General features: G+C 38.8%; 1 protein-coding gene across 5 annotated transcripts in view; it reads right to left on the bottom strand.

Moving 5' to 3' along the window:
- Window positions 1-2,465: 2,465 nt before the first annotated feature.
- The window catches only part of CLHC1 (clathrin heavy chain linker domain containing 1), an 82,129-nt gene continuing 67,244 nt past the window's right edge, over window positions 2,466-17,350 (bottom strand). For 4 of the 5 annotated variants that reach the window (XM_030920586.1, XM_030920585.1, XM_030920584.1 and 1 more), the window contains 3 exons: window positions 11,021-11,223; window positions 7,501-7,680; window positions 5,559-5,897 (listed from right to left, as the gene is read on the bottom strand). In XM_030920586.1, coding sequence (XP_030776446.1) covers window positions 5,701-5,897; window positions 7,501-7,680; window positions 11,021-11,223 — 580 coding nt within the window. In that variant the 3' untranslated portion in view covers window positions 5,559-5,700. Of the gene's footprint in view, window positions 5,898-7,500; window positions 7,681-11,020; window positions 11,224-17,350 lie in introns of all 5 variants that reach the window. The other variant, XM_030920583.1, reaches the window with a different exon arrangement.

Consider the following 17,350-nt stretch of genomic DNA (forward strand, 5'->3'; position numbering starts at 1 on the left):
CTCTGCCAATATTTTTCCCATCCTTATTATTGATCCTAGTAGTAGCACGAACCTGTTTCTTGATGTTGTGTTCAGAAGCGATCAATATTAAGTACTCACCTCAGGGAGGCTGGCCAAAAACAGCATGAAGACTTTTCAAGCTGACTTTTTAAACTGACTTTTTAAACTCTTTGGATTGGTCAGGGCCTGCAATCAAAACTCATGATCATTAATTCATAAACGCCTAACTCTGCAAGCAATTTGGCAAAAATCTTTGACAATTCAGTCCCACTGCTGGGGGCTGCTTCCAAAATGTACATTTTCAAAATGTGTGAGCAGGCCAGGCATGGTGACTCACGCCTGTAATCCCAGCACTTTGGGAGGCCGAGGCGGGCAGATCACCTGAGGTCAGGAGTTTGAGACCAGTCTGGACAACATGGTGAAACTCCATCTCTACTAAAAATACAAAAATTAGCCAGGCATGGTGGGGGGCGCCTGTAGTCTCAGCTACTCAGGAGGCTGAGGCAAGAGAATCACTTGAACCCGGAAGGCGGAGGTTGCAGTGAGCTGAGATCGCGCCACTGCCCTCCAGCCTGAGTGACAGAGGGAAACTCCGTCTCAAACAACAACAACAACAACAACATAGTCAAAATGTGTGAGCAGTATGAGGTGAAGGAAGAGTTCCAGGAGAAAATGGTTGGGAATGTGTTGTTACACATTCTGATCTGTGTACAACCAAAGTGGTGGAAGGGTGACATGCCCTTCCTGTTAAGCACAAACTCACCTAAAGCTCACTCTATTTATGATAGTATCTTTATTATCTGACCTAATAAAACAAGAAAACAGAATTTAACCCACACAACTGTTCCTTGAGTGGAAAAGGTGGATCCTTCTCAGTGTGGCCCTAACACATTAATACACATGGGAGTTTAAAGGTAGCGTTTGCACCCAATGGAGAGCTAAAAATGCTTGGTGGTGATTATTGCTGCAGTTTATATACAACATGATAATGGAAACCCCCCCACAGCCACAGTGGAATTTCCACTGAAGAGCTAACTGGGTAGAGACAAGGATCCATGTAGGCAAATCTTCAAAATGTAATTTTGTAGCCTCTATTTTAAAACTATACTACTACTTCTTAACCAAGCTTATGGTATACAGTTGGGGAGGAATACTATAGATTAAATTTTTAGAGTGGGGTTGGGGGAAGTCAAAATTACTTAAGGACTCTGTACCTTTTTCTCTTTCTACACACAAATTGCATCTGTGTTATCTTCCACGTTCCTCTGCATTAGAAACCAAAATGGCCTCCACACTGGATTGGCTTCCACATAGTAGCTCTATCCTTTATCCTCCCTTCTGTTACATCAGTAAATTGGGTATTCTGCAGTAGGCTTTTCCAAATGAGAAAAAAAGGTAATTTTTTTTTTTTTTTTTTTTGAGACGGAGCTCGCTCTGGCACCCAGGCTGGAGTGCAGTGGCACAATCTGGGCTCACAGCAAGCTCCACCTCCTGGGTTCATGCCATTCTCTTGCCTCAGCCTCCCGAGTAGCTGGGACTACAGGCACCCGCCACGATGCCTGGCTAATTTTTTGTATTTTTAGTAGAGACAGGGTTTCACCGTGTTAGCCAGGATAGTCTCGATCTCCTGACCTCATGATCCACCTGCTTCAGCCTCCCAAAGTGCTGGGATTACAGGCATGAGCCACCGCGCCCGGCACCAAATGAGAAAATACGGTAATTCTTTACTATCTTTATCCACTCAAAAAGCTTCATTTAAAGTTGATGGAAGCCAGGCATGGCGGCTCACGCCTGTAATCCCAGCACTTCGGGAGGCTGAAGCACATGGATCACTTGAGGTCAGGAGTTTGAGACCAGCCTGGCCAACATGATGAAACCCCATTTCTACTAAAAATACAAAAATTATCTGGGTGTGGTGGTGGGCACCTGTAATCTCAGCTACTCAGGAGGCTGAGGCAGGAGAATCGCTTGAACTCAGGAGACGGAGGTTGTAGTGAGCTCAGATTGCGTCACTGTACTCCAGTCTGGGTGACAGAGCAAGACTGTCTCAATAAATAAATAAATAAAAATAAAGTTGATGGAAACAAGAAATCAAATCTAGCCTCAGTTTAGGACAGAGGTTTCAAATGAGTGAACTGCAGGTCAAGTCTGGTCTGCTGATGTGTTTTCTTTGGCCCACACAGTATTCTGAAAAATCAGGACTGCTTACATCAAATCTACATTTCCAGCCTCCCAGAAGGTAACACCGACTCCATAGTCCTGCATAATAAAAGTTGCCTGGAATTTATCACAACTGTCCCTTTCAAAAAGTCCTCAGATCCTCCTTTCCCTGACTGTGATACATTTCACTCATTTACAGTAGTGCCAGACCTCTATAGGTAGACAGAGATCCTCTAAGTAGGGAGGGTACCTGTAGATAATTATCAATTTAAAAAAATGAAAAAAATTATATAAATAACAGTGTCTTTTTTATGTATCCAATATATTTTTATTCAAGAACACAACAAATTATAACTACTAGCAAACTGACAGTTTTATATTTTCAGTAGTGCTACACTGAACATTTGTTAAATGCTGTTTTTTTCTGAGAAAGAATGGAAGAAACGTACGAGCTTTCTATGAAATGTACAAAGTTAAAAGAAAAAATAAGGCCTCTGCTATGATTTTTGACTTAACATATGCTTTAGCAATCCAACAGAATTCCAGGCACCTAAAAAGTATCAGTTTTTCATCTTGTAAAGTTAAAACAGTGATTAATTTAATGGTCATTTCTTAGTTAATTCAGGATTTAGGAAAAGTTCTAAATATTAAGAAAATTTTTTTCATTAGATTAGATTTCTGTTTCAGAACGTCTCCAAACCTTTCCAAATGAATGAATTTAATAGAAATTCATTCTGATACATGCACGACCACAATAAACAAAAATGTAACTAGTTACAATTAAATCTTGGAAGAAATATCTTCCTTTCCTCAATGGTATGGTAGAAAGAAAACCTAATGTGAAATCAGAGAAACTTACTTCATCATGGCCCGTGCTATGCAACTGCTATGTAAAGCAATCAATGGCAAGAGGAAAAAAAGAGAGAAGACATACTCAAGACAGCAAGACCTAATGGAACACATGAACATTGGTTAAATCTTCATTGGAACAATTCAAATGTTAAAAGGCATTTTTAAGCAACTGGTGAAATTTGAATATGGACTATTAGATAATGCTAAGGAATTATTAGTAGTAACTTTTAAAATATGCTGTGTGTTTCCATTGAAGTTGTAATCTTGCTAGCAGAAATTGTGTGCAAAATAGGTATTCAGTAGATGTTGTTGATGCTGATGTTGAATTGTAGTATTTCAAATTTAGGCTGAAGGTCAAGAAGCATTGGGAAATAATTTGTACCTTTTCAGAATTACTGAATTTTAGAGTTGGAAATGACAAGAGGAGTTATCTAGTCAAAATAAATTTATCTTAAGCATGAGGAAAAGGACACGTAGCTAGACAGTGGTGGGGCTGGTCTAGAATGCAGGTTTCTGTGCTGAGGCCCAGATTATACCTCCTTCAGTGTAGCTTACACGGAGGCTCTGACAGCTTCAAAGCCCTCCGTAGCTCACAACTCAATTCTTTCTCCTTTCTCATTTAACTTTATAATCTTGCTCTTCCTCCCAACTCCATTTTCCATCACCAGGCATTTTAATTTATATTCACTTAACAACTTTCACTTTTCTTGGGAAAGCTGCCAAAGGCAATGCTAGCTGAGAAGGAGTAATAATGAGCAAAGGAAAAACAAGGCAAAATTAGAAGAACAACAACAATGGCTGTTTAAGCTTTCTCTAGATTTATATACCTACTTTATCCTCCCGGCTTTCATGGAGACATGTTTTTTCTAAGCTCTGTCAACGGATACATAATAGCTTTCTATCAATCATATAGGTCTCAAAAGAAAAAAAAAAAAAGGTTTTAAGCCATTGGTACACAAAGAACCAGTGCTGCTGAAATACCTCTCCCTTTCCATTCCTTTTTTCCATCCTTTATCTGCTCTTTTCAACAGCTAGCATGAAGGCCAAAAATCAAAATATTATTTTGATAAGCCTTTTAGTAATAAATTGCTTTTTAAACTACGCACATGTATTACTTTAAAAATGCTATGTTTTAGAAAGCTGAATTATAATTATCCAGTACTCTGTTTAGCACCAAATGGAAAAATTAAAAACTCAGCTTGAATGCTTCTGAATTTATAAAATAAGCCAGGCAACCCTAATACGAGTGTGGACAGATAATATCAGCAGTAAGTTGTACCAATATATCAAATACTTTAAAGAAGGATAAACATATAAATACAAATGAATAGACATGTGGGATTTAGTAAGTACAAACTAAGCAGAGAAATGTGTGTTTCTGGGGCCTATTACAAAGGAATTATAGCTATCTTTTACTAAGTTCCTCTATCATGTTATACACTTACACTACACATACATTATCACTAATCCTCACAACAAGCCTAAGAGAGGACTGCCCATATTTTATAAATGAGTAAGAGGTAGGACCAGAATTTTAATATGAAGCTGTCTGACTCCCTGTTCATCTTCTTTCCACTATAACATAAAAATACATCTGCAATTTAAGTTTAAGAGGGGAAAAGTTATGCTCTTTGCTCTTATTCTAATAGCAGCTCATTTTCATTTTTTACTTGAAAATTTTTTTTCTTTTTTTAATAACAGAGACAGGATCTCACTGTGTTGCCTAGCTGGTCTCAAACTCCTGGGCTCAAGTGATCCTCCTGCCTCGACCTCCCCAAAGTGCTGGCATTACAGACATGAGCTACCTCGCCCAGCCAGCAGCTCATTTTAACCATGTTCCATGGTCCAGGCTGATATTTAGCTAGTATGCTCTGGAGCGGCATAAGGCCTAAAGGCTGTTCTGATTAATTGGGTATCTGTTCTGCTCGATTTGTGCCCATGCCATACTAATCATTAAATATTTTAAATATTACACCTGTCCATGGCACAGAACTTTCAGAGTTTTCAATCAAATACTTATTCAGATACTTGAAATCATCCAAAACCACTTCTTATGACATATTTTCCATACCTATAGGTATCACAGGTCTACTTCTATGCAAAATTCGACTGGTCCTCTCTCTAAGTAATAATATGCCAAGATTCCCAGCTTTTATACTAGAAGCCTAAGCTTTGCCATATTTATATATATCAAAGCATGGGGCACATCTTTAAATCAGCAGTACAAAATTACTGTACTCTAGGTTTTTGCCAGCAAGTCCAACCTTGAAATGATATCCTGCTTTTCTTGTCAAGTCAGGCTTGTAGCATTTCACGTTTGGGAAGACAGTCTAACACACAGGATACTACCTGCACCTTCTTCAGTTCTTGCTATCATATTACATCACCAGAAAGTAATATATCTGGACATTAGCTTATGTCCTTCGATAAAAATGCCTACACTGTTTTGCACAAAGTTATAATCTTGGATTTTATCAAGATTCAATATAAGAAATGACCATATGGGAAAAAGGAAGCAATGGTATAAATATTTCAAAGACAAATCGAAATGTCATCATAACAAAAGTGTGATTTATTTCTGAGAGCTTACTCTAAATTTATTTATAAGTTAGTTATGTTAAAATCAGTTTGCCCAACCAGCATATGTAAAGTGTTGTACAAGCTCCCTCAGCTGGTTAAGATATAGAACTACCAAAACACATGTTCCATTAGGTTGACTGCGTCATCCTCTTCAGAAATTTCTGTAACTGCAGCCTGAGATCGAAGAATAGACATGATGTCATTAGATAATTTGTCAAAGCCATTCTGTGAACATATATTTGCCACTTCTTGCCACCTTTCTGTGGAGCAAAATGAATCATTTATCATAAGACTTTCTACTGCATCTGTGGGGAAAAAAATACAATATTATATATAGTATGGCACTTATTTGATAATCCAGACTTTAGTGATTCTTCAAAAATAGAAAAGGACATAATTTCAACTCAGTTACTGTTAAACTCTACCTGATTCCCCTAAGACTAATGATATAATATGCAGTGCTCAGTCTAGCTCATGGTAAGTATTCATGTTAGTTCCTTCTTCTCCTCCCTTATCATTAACCTCTTCATGTCTCTACCACTTCTCACATTCCACGTCTCCACTCATTGCCTTCTTGTTATGGTAGCAGATGTTGAAGGCTATAAGGCAGGAGCTCAGAAAGTGACGAATGTGGGCTCATTCTTATTCAAAGAGTCTATAAGGCACCACTAGAAACTATCAAATAACTGTGGACCTATAGGTGAAGTTTTCATGATTTCAAACACTTATATAAATGCCTTAGTGGTGCTAACCCAAGGACTTAAGAAACTCTTTGACAAACTCTTCATCCTGTCTCTAGATGGAGACCTCTTAATGATGGGGCTTCTATGACAAATATTTTTCTTAAGGAAATAAAATCATTTTGTTAAAGAAATTTAATATTACTTACTTTTCAAAATATCTTAGTGATCTATCAATTTATGGAACTCATTTCTTATCTATTACCTGCATTACTTATGGTACTTCATAAAAGAGGATCACTGTTTAGAACCCTGTCATCACTATAATTTTATTTCTACCACAATTATCATTTTTCTACAAAAATATTTTAGTTGATATTTCTAATGATAATTTCAAAATATAGTTATCTTCCAAAATATGTTTTCAAGTAATTTAAAATCAAGTTGTCTGCTCAACTTCCTATATTAAATTAATGAAAAGAAAATAAAAGTGAGTTTTAATTATTCCCTCTCTCTCTTTTTTTTTTTTTTTTTTTTTTGAGGCAGGGGGTAGAGTGGCACAATCACGGCTCACTGTAGCCTTGAGCTCCCTGGGCTCAGGCAATCCTTCTCTGCCTCTCAAGTAGCTGGGACTACAGGTGCATGCCACCACACCTGGCTGATTTTTGTATTTTTTTCATAGAGACAGGGTTTTACCATGTCACCCAGGCTGGTCTTGAACCCCTGAGCTCAAGCGATCCACCCACCTCAGCCTCCCAAAGTGCTGGGATTACAGGGGTGAGCCACCGCACCCAGCCTAATTAGTTATTCTCTAATCCACAGCAGAGTTAGGTTCAGAGTGAATATCATATGTAAACACACAGACATTTGGTTCAGGAATTAAAACATATAGTTTATATCTACATAACATTTAAAATACATATAAAAGATAGCTAAATATACACATGTCAATATATATAAAGTTTTTAGTGTTAGTGATTACAATTATTGTAACATTTCCCTCAGGCTTCATAAAGATTTTTTCTTCATTTTAATTCTCTCAAGAAACATATCCTATTGCCAACAGATTATTATTTACATGGTAATCTTTATATTTATAAACTCCTAAAGTTAACTCTTGCTAAGAAGGAACTCTTAGGGAAATTTGAGTTAACTCATGTGTAATCATCTTCAACCTCTCCCTAAATAACCCACTACTATTTCTTCCACAACATTTTACTCTACTTACCTATCCCACCTTTATTTATTTCTTGAAGTAGCTTAATGCCAACTTTTTTCTTATCTACAGAGAACAGATGAAGTATGGCAAGACCAAAAGATAAAGATGTTTGTTTCTCATTCAACTCTTTAGTGAGACACTGAATTAATTCAACTTGGGGACATGAAATTAATAGCTGCAACAGGTCATCTGAAGGCAAAAATGAAAGAACTTTATGTCAACATCCTAACATGATAAATCAACTAGAAACTAGGACTAGCTAATGTCTATACCTGCCAATCAACAGTTTTTCTAATCCTTTCAAAGCCCTCAATGACCCACTCCAACCTAAACTCAACAGTACTATCCCCTAGCCCCCCTAAAAAAAATCATGCTCAGCATAGCAAAAAACAAAGGAAAACTACCCATAAGAGTATTCAAAATACAATCCAATAATTATAATGAAAAGAAATGTGGTATAATAAAAATGTAGATTGGCTATCAGGAAACCTGAATTCTAATCATAACTCCATCAGTCACTTACTCTTTTGGAACTCAGTTTTCACATCTGAAAAGCGCTAGAATTGGATATAATTTCTTTTTTTTTTTTTTTTTTTTTTTGAGACAGTCTCACTCTGTCGCCCAGGCTGGAGTGCAGTGGCATGATCTTGGTTCACTGCAAACTCTGCCTCCCGGGTTCCCGCCATTCTCCTGCCTCAGTCTCCCAAGTAGCTGGGACTACAGGTGCCTGCCACCATGCCTGGCTAATTTTATGTATTTTTAGTAGAGATGGGGTTTCACCATGTTAGCCAGGATGGTCTCGATCTCCTGACCTTGTGATCCGCCCGCCTTGGCCTCCTGAAGTGCTGGGATTACAGACGTGAGCCACCGAAGTGGAGATAATTTCAAAGGTTCCATCTAATACTACAGTTTGTTTGTCTATATCTTGTTGCTCATATTTGGACCAAATTCTGGTGAGTATAATGTCTTTCTGTGCCTTGCACAGAAAATGCAATTCAGTAATTTTTTTCCCTAAAACTATCAAGTATTTAGAAATTCAAAAATGAAAACTTTAAGAAGCCATTAGCTATTTCAAGTAGCTAGAGGTGGAGCCATATGAAGTTGCCTGTATTTGACTACAAAAAAAAAAAAACAATTCCATAAGGGTTAATCTACTAGTTAACCACTGAGGTAATCTAAAGCTACAGTTACGATTTGTATTCTTAAATTTTTTCAAAACAAAGTCTCACTGTGCTGCCCAGGCTGGAGTGCATCGCTCATCATAGGCATAATGATTGTGTACTATATCCTCAAACTCCTGGGCTCAAGCAGTCTCCCGCCTCAGCCTTCCCAATAGCTGAGACTACAGGCATGCACCACTGTGCCCCACTCTATAGTCTCAAATTTGTAAACTTTGTATTAACTTCCTAAATTTTTTTAAGTAAAAATATTATTTTGGGGCCGCAATAGAGGTAATTTTCAGAATAACTTTGAGAGCCTTTCAAGAACTACCATAAACATAATTTAACTCTGAAAGCCTCGGGTTTTTTAAATGTATTTAATATATAGAGACAGGGTCCCACTCTGTTGCCCCAGGCTGGTCTTGAACTCCTTGTATCCCTTTTGCTTACTATATTTCAAAATCCATTTTCCTTTTAAAAAAATTATTATTATTATTATGGGATAAGGTCTCACTCTTATGCCTAGGCAGGAATGCAGTGCCACAATCACAGCTCACTGCAGCCTAGAATGTCTGGGTTCAAGCGATCTTCCCATCTCAGCCTCCTGAGTGGCTGGGACTACAGACCCTATCCCTAAAATTTTTAAATCCTAAAAGTAATTAAAATCTATATCCCATGTCTAAACATTAACTAATACAATTCTTATCTATGAGAAATAATAGTTAACAACACAGAAACTGAAACTGTATACTTAGGTAATGGAATATTCACAATATTAACTAATACCTACTATGCCAGATTTTGTCCTGTCACTACATAACCAAATCACTTACCTCTAGTTGTGCCTTAGCCTCTGTATGGAAACATACTATTTTTTTCATTTATAAAATGGGACAATAACAAAATCTACCTCATAGAGTCAACATAAGGATTAAGTGAGATAATCCATGGAAAAAAGCCTAGCTATTATTACAATAATAGCATAGGGCATGCTGTTATTAACGAAGAAATTTGTAACTTAAAAAAAACATAGATTCTAAGAAAAAGTCAATTAATTGCTTGAAAATGACCAGATTCAACAACCACTAAAACTCCTTTTTCCTGGAAGAATGTGACCTAAAATGGCTATGTTTGGTTCCATTTTGCATCTTCTTAGAACTGGGATACATAGCCTGCAAATCAGGACGGGCACTGGCCTGGGAGATGGGGAGATGTCAGCAATGCCTGTACTCAGAGTTACTGCCAATGAGATCCAGAGTAAGAGATCTGCTCATCCAACTAGGGTCACCCTAAGGTCCACAGTTCTCTCAGATGACTGCTCAATTGTAATCTCAGATTACTGTTCAATTGTGTTTTAAAATTTTGAAATAAATTAGAAATTCTTCATTGCTAATGCTTATATTACACTTCAAATATATCACAGGCTGGGCGCGGTGACTCATGCCTGTAATCCCAGCACTTTGGGAGGCCAAGGTGGGCAGATCACGAGGTCAGGAGATAGAGACCATCCTGGCTAACATGATGAAACTCCATCTCTACTAAAAATACAACATATTAGCCAGGCGTGGTGGCGGGTGCCTGTAGTCCCAGCTATTTGGGAGGCTGAGGCAGGAGAATGGTGTGAACCCAGTAGGTGGAGCTTGCAGTGAGCCAAGATTACACCACTGCACTCCAGCCTGGCCACAGAGTGAGACTCTGTCTCAAAAAATAAATAAAAAATAAAATAAAATGTTATGAATAAGTTATTTTTAAAAATCACATATGTAGTATGTTATTCTGTATAAATTTATCTTTAAAACTGTATATTTCCAGGACTATCTGGTTTATTAAATGTTTTTATTGGCCGGGCACGGTGGCTCAAGCCTATAATCCCAGCACTTTGGGAGGCCGAGACGGGCGAATCACGAGGTCAGGAGATAGAGACCATCCTGGCTAACATGGTGAAACCCCGTCTCTACTAAAAAATACAAAAAACTAGCCGGGTGAGGTGGCGGGCGCCTGTAGTCCCAGCTACTGGGGAGGCTGAGGCAGGAGAATGGCGTAAACCCGGGAGGCGGAGCTTGCAGTGAGCTGAGATCCGGCCACTGCACTCCAGCCTGGGCGACAGAGCGAAACTCCGTCTCAAAAAAAAAAAAAAAAAAAGTTTTTATTTTGAGGAAATACATAATATTTTTGAACGTCTAGCATGAAAGCCAATCAGCTCCAGCTTACCTATGTTCATGAAAAATTACAAAATAAATTTCCCACTTATTGGTATATATAAAATTGATTTTATAACGTAAGTTTAAAGTAGTGCCTGCTATTATGGGTAATCTTACAATTAAAGTCCAGAATTCAAATGTATACAAATGGTAGACATTTTAACTTACCGGTAGTAAAGTCCTTGAACTGCTGTATGTACTCCATGACCCTATGAGTCTGACCCTGTTTACACAAGCAAAGAATAGCTTTCTTGTGCAGGCCACATTCACTGTAGATAATTTGAGCTAAAGCCAGGCACTTGGCCTTGTTATAAGTATCCTGCTCCCCATAATCACAAATCACATCCCCAGCCTCCTCAGAAAATGTCAGTCTAGAACAAGCAGATCAATAAGACATACGTTAGAAAATTCCTGATGAGTGGCTGAGGCTGAAATATTTGAAAATTCAGCACAGTAGAACTGGATTTTCTACTGCCTGTAAGAATTCCAAGTTACAATTTAATAGGCCATTGATTATGTAGGAGAAATTAAACATATCTGAGATTTAACAACAACAACAAAAAACAATCAGTGTGTATTCCCTTGGAGGAAGACATTTTGGCTCCTCAAAAGCTCAAGTTTCAAAAAAAACCACAAACAAGATTAAAACTCTCCTAAAAAGACTGATAGGTCTAAAAATTACGAGGTAAACAAAAATGCTCTCATAATTGGGGGTCTTAATATCCTCAAGCAGTTATCGAGATTCTAAACCCTATGGAATATAAAAGCTTATTAAATATTGGTTATAGATAGTGACAACAATTTCAGCTCATAGAGGTAGATATTGCAAGCATTTTTACCAAAAGTAAAACAGAAAGTACGACAGCACTGTTATTTTTTAAATTTGTTATAGATTTATATGAGGCAAGAGGGGAAAATGGACATAATTGTGCCTATTAGGAAAGACTGAAGAAGCAGTTCTTTTGAGATGGGTCAACTGAATAGATTTCACTTGTCCTATTTTAGTGTACCACCTTTACACACAACTGAAGTTAATCATCTATTGTACTATCAGAGTAACTTCACGTAGAAACTATAAGCATAGCCAAAAGACCATCTGTGCATGATTAAAGATAGCACTTCTAATTACTAGTGGTATGAAAATTATACTTTATATTTTTAAATAATAGTTACAAAATAACGGCAATCATATGATATTGGTGTCTGTATACATCTAAAAACGCTGGTAACATTAAAATGAAATCCTGAACCCCCTACAAAATGTCTCTTTACTGAAAATTCAGTAAATAAAGCCTTCTGTGTTTATTGGGGTGGGCAGCAGAGGGGTGAGTCTAAATCAAAATGCAGCTTGAGTACAAATCAATTATTTAATTAAGCAGTTCTCTGACTTCCACACTTTAATACCAAAATATAGGTTTTAGTAGCTACAGTTGCCACAATTCCTGAGGCTGAACAAGTTAATTATTTCAGTCTATATAGTGACTGAAATACTGTAGCAAAATCATAATGCCAGTATTTTAGTATTTATTTATCTTGTTAATGCCATTTTTTTAAGGATCACCACCTCAGAGAAGGCCAGGGCTGGGAAGTGGGCCAGGGAAGTTCCCTCCCCCTTTTTCCCTCCAATCACCTCATCGTACCCTCTTTTTGTTTTCCTAAAGTCCCCTTGTTGGGTTTTCTCATCCTTACTCCTAACTCAAAGAGGACTGTTTCTGGGACTTCTGAAAATGGATCTGAGACCAGGCTAACTCTGGAGAATATGAACAGCCAATAAATAAAATAAAATATGCTTAACCCCACAGTAATCTAAGACATATTGAATTATAAATTTGGTTTAAAAATTTTTAATGTCAAAATAAAGGTAATATACAATCTCTAAATCCATGCATAAAATTTATTTACTGTTACTTTCTAGGCTTGAGTTTGCAAAGTTAAAATTTCCGAGTATATTTATCTTCTTCTGGGAGCAATGTCTGCAATTAAGAGAAGTAATACCAGTAAAGGATGGTTCCTTAAAATTTAGACTTTGTAGACCAAGTGATTAGACTTTTCACAGATAAGAATGACTAAAAGAGCCATGATTAGCCCATTAGGCAGGCTGCTAAAGGGCTAGCTCTATGCTGAGCTTCTGGGAATGAACTGGAAGGCTTTTTAAGGTAGCTATGTGATAGAGGCCAGATAATCAGAGGCAGAAGCCAGGAAACAGAGACTAAGTATGAAGAATGTGAATTGCCTTTAATATTCCCTGTTATATTATCTCAGGATCCTTAAAACTAGTGGCATTTCCTCAATGCATGTAGACACAGAACTGCATAGTTATTAAAGAATTTAAATTCTTACAACTAACAGGTAGAATGTGTCAAGAATCATCACTATGTGTAAGAAACTTAATCTTGTCTGAAGTGTCTTTGCACTAGAACTTTTTTTTTTTTTTTTTTTTGAGACGGAGTCTTGCTCTGTCGCCCGGGCTGGAGTGCAGTGGCCGGATCTCAGCTCACTGCAAGCTCCGCCTCCCGGGTTCACGCCATTCTCCTGCCTCAGCCTCCCGAGTAGCTGGGACTACAGGCGCCCGCCAGGTCGCCCGGCTAGTTTTTTGTATTTTTAGTAGAGACGGGGTTTCACCATGTTAGCCAGGATGGTCTTGATCTCCTGACCTCATGATCCGCCCGTCTCGGCCTCCCAAAGTGCTGGGATTACAGGCTTGAGCCACGCGCCCGGCGCACTAGAACTTTTTAAAACAGGTTTTGGTAAAGAACATACACTTTCTGATGATGTCATCAAGTCCAAACCATTTCCAGTGCTCCCTGATAAGTACTTTTTGTGGAGGGTGTAGAAACATGATCAGGCAGAGAAAGACAGAAGGGGGCAAAGAGAGAAAAGAAGGGCATACATATGAAGAAGATATTTCCTAAAACAAAATTAACAGGCCAGGCGCGGTGGGACACACCTGTAATCCCCAGCACTTTGGGAGGCCGAGGCAGGTGGATCACCTGAGGTCGGGAGTTTAAGACCAGCCTGACCAACATGGAGAAACCCCGTTGCTACTAAAAATACAAAAAATTAGCCAGGCATGGTGGTGCATGCCTATAATCCCAGCTACTCGGGAGGCCAAGACAGGAGAATCGCTTGAAGCTGAGAATTGGAGGTTGCGGTGAGCCGAGATTGCACCACTGTGCTCCAGCCTGGACAACAAAAGTGAAACTCCGTCTCAAAAAAAAAAAAAATTAACTATTATGTGGACAGTAAATGAAGGTCATAAGAATGGGTGGGAGAAACACTTTGCACTGGTAAATAGTGCCATCAAGATAGCTTTATCAAGTTGTATAGGGGAAACAGTGAATTTGAAATGAGTGGTAGTAGGCAGTCGTATGCGAACCTACCATTTTTATGTTTGGGACATTTCTAAGTCATGAATTTATTTAGGAAGTGCTTGCTTACTAATGTCCATCTATCTCTTTATGATACCCTTCTTAAAGATGAGAGCTCTTCATTATTCCCTAATATGTGTTCTACATCCCTATGCATTCAGAGCCAAGTAAGCACAGCCCTTATGCTGCCAGCAGCAGGCTATAACTACTAGACAGATGACAGGGAGGCCTTTCCCTACTCTGCCTTCCAATATGCACAGCCCAGCCCATCTTCACAAAGACACAGTATAAGCAGCTGCTATCTATTCTCTCACTGATCTTCATAAGTTGTTCTGTTGTTATGGTAGACACTGTTCTGGTGCCTCATCCAGGTCCCACTTACTGAACCGGTGCCTCTTCTCCAGCTGACTACTAACAGCTCACAGTTGCCCCCTTCTCTGAAGAATTGTCCTCAGGTGTCTGTAGCCTCCTCACCTAGAAAATTATGCCTATCCACAACCCCCAGTAGTCTACACTCAACCCCCAGGGACTGACTGATACTGGTTACAAAAGGCCAGCCCCTTAATAAAAGGAAAGAACTCTGTGTAATGTCTATGCTCTATAACCCTCTCCCTGTGATAATGGCTAATACCAGACTAGAACTGAGTTCACATCCTTGTTTGGCTCTTTTCTAAGTCCTATCCTATTTCATTCTCCTTAAAAATTTTCCTGAGGAGTAGTTTATTAGTAAATGATCTGCACCCTAATCCAAGTCTCAAGTTCTCTTCAAGGAAATAGGGAACCTGAGTGCCAAAAATATTCCTTTCTGCTCCATTATATAGCAACAGTCCCACCTGTTCATGATAATCAAGTCAGTCAAAACTTCCTGACTCACAAACACTAAAGTTGCAGACATGGGAAGCACACATTTCCTGGGATGGTTAATTTTATGTGTCAACTTGACTGGGCCAGAGGGTGCCCAAATATTTGGTTGAGCATTACTCTGGGTGTGTCTGTGGGGTATTTTGGGATGAGATTAACTTTTTCTTTTTAGTTTGGAAGTATTTATTTTCAAATTGTAATGTCAATTTTACCAATACTAAAAAAGAGATTACACTTATTATAACGAGTTACGTAGTTGGTCAATTTTTTTGTTGAGATGACAATGTTAATATACATACTTTTATTCATCTGATAAAGATGTCATTCACACATTCTATAAAGTTTCATTTTAATTAATGGTTTCCTTCTCTGACATTAGTGCTATTATCAGAACAGGAAATTACAAAGTATGTCAAAAAGCAACGCAAGCTTTTACTCCGTGGCAACTGGCTCTGTTGTGTAGGTAATACTTAACATTCCACACTTATTTTATTCTTACGCTGGGAAAAATATTCCAATGTTTTTTGTGAGAAATCAATGAGGGAGGGGCTCAAGACCATATAAAAATCTGATTTATTATAACAGCAATTTTAAATGACCACCCTAACAGAGTACATGACCTGTAAGTGGTACTAAAAAATACTGATAGACTTTCAAAATAAATTTAACATAATTCGTTTAATAATTTTCTCATTTTCCCCAATGTATACTTTTGTTGTTGCTGTTTGTTTTTTGAGACAACATCTAATTATGTTGCCCAGGCTGGAGCGCGGTGGCATGCTCAAGCTCACTGAAGCCTTGATCTCCCAGGTTCAAGTGATTTTCCCACCTCAGCCTCCTCAGTAGCTGAGACTACAGGCATGTGCCGCCACGTCTGGGTTATTTTGTTTTATTTTATTTTTTTCATAGAGATGAGGTCTCCTATGTCGCCCAGGTTAGTCTTGAACCCCTAAGCTCAAGCAATCCTCCCGCCCTGGCCTCCCAAAGTGTTGGGATTACAGGCATGAGCCACCATGACCAGCCTTCAAATTTTCTTTATAAGCTAACAAAACTGATTTTCTTGTTTTGTTCAAGGCTTAACAAAATTCAAAACATTTCTAAATAAAAAGTCAATGTCGCGGCCGGGCGCAGTGGCTCAAGTCTGGAATCCCAGCACTTTGGGAGGCCGAGGCAGGCGGATCACAAGGTCAGGAGATCGAGACCATCCTGGCTAACACGGTGAAACCCCGTCTCTACTAAAAAATACAAAAAAAAAAAAACTAGCCGGGCGAGGTAGCGGGCGCCTGTAGTCCCAGCTACTCGGGAGGCTGAGGCAGGAGAATGGCGTAAACCCGGGAGGCGGAGCTTGCAGTGAGCTGAGATCTGGCCACTGCACTCCAGCCTGGGCGGCAGAGCGAGACTCCGCCTCAAAAAAAAAAAAAAAAAAAAAAAAAAGTCAATGTCTGAATAAACTGTATAATTTTGCCGAACATGGTAATTTTAGGTGCATGGGAATAGGCTCTCAGGCCCTAAGATGGGTTCTTCTTCTTCCTTTTTTTTTTTTTTTTTTTGAGATGGAGTTTCGCTCTTGCTGCCCAGTCTGAAGTGCAATGGCACAATCTCGGCTCACCGCAACCTCTGAGTTCAAATGATTCTCCTGCCTCAGCCTCCCAAGTAGCTGGGATTACGGGCAGGCATCACCACATCCAGTTAACTTTGTATTTTTAGTAGAGACAAGGTTTCTCCATGTTGGTCAGGCTGGTCTCCACCTCCCAACCTCAGGTGATCCGTCTGCCTTGGCTTCCCAAAGTGCTGGGATTACAGGCGTGGGCTCCTGCAACCAGCCAAGATGTGGTTCTTCTTTGTGTGAAAATTGAAGACTGACTCTGCCCTACCCCAAGGTATTCACACAGGAATGTTCTATGAAAGGTCTTTACTTGCTCCCAAGCTTATAATTGTGATAGATATGTATATGAATATGTATATCCCCAGTGTGAGTGTGTACTTACAATCATTCCTACAATTGCTTTATGGTTTGCCCATAATTATGAAAAGCCAGCAGGCATAGCGATTGTTCTACTTATAGCCAGAAGTATCCACGAGGAGAAAAAAAACTTACAGGAAAACCTAAGATTCGTTTCTTAGATGACCTGATAGGATTTTCACCCTTTGCAGCTGTGTAACTAGTGAGGAAAGTTCATAGACCAGAAAAGTCAAACATTTGGTTGAAATGATGCTGTTCTGTTCTCTGCTCTAGATGGGAGCCATCTTCTCGCAGATGTTACTTTAA

This window comes from Rhinopithecus roxellana, chromosome 17, assembly GCF_007565055.1.
Source record: "Rhinopithecus roxellana isolate Shanxi Qingling chromosome 17, ASM756505v1, whole genome shotgun sequence".
Taxonomy (NCBI): Eukaryota; Metazoa; Chordata; class Mammalia; order Primates; family Cercopithecidae; genus Rhinopithecus; species Rhinopithecus roxellana.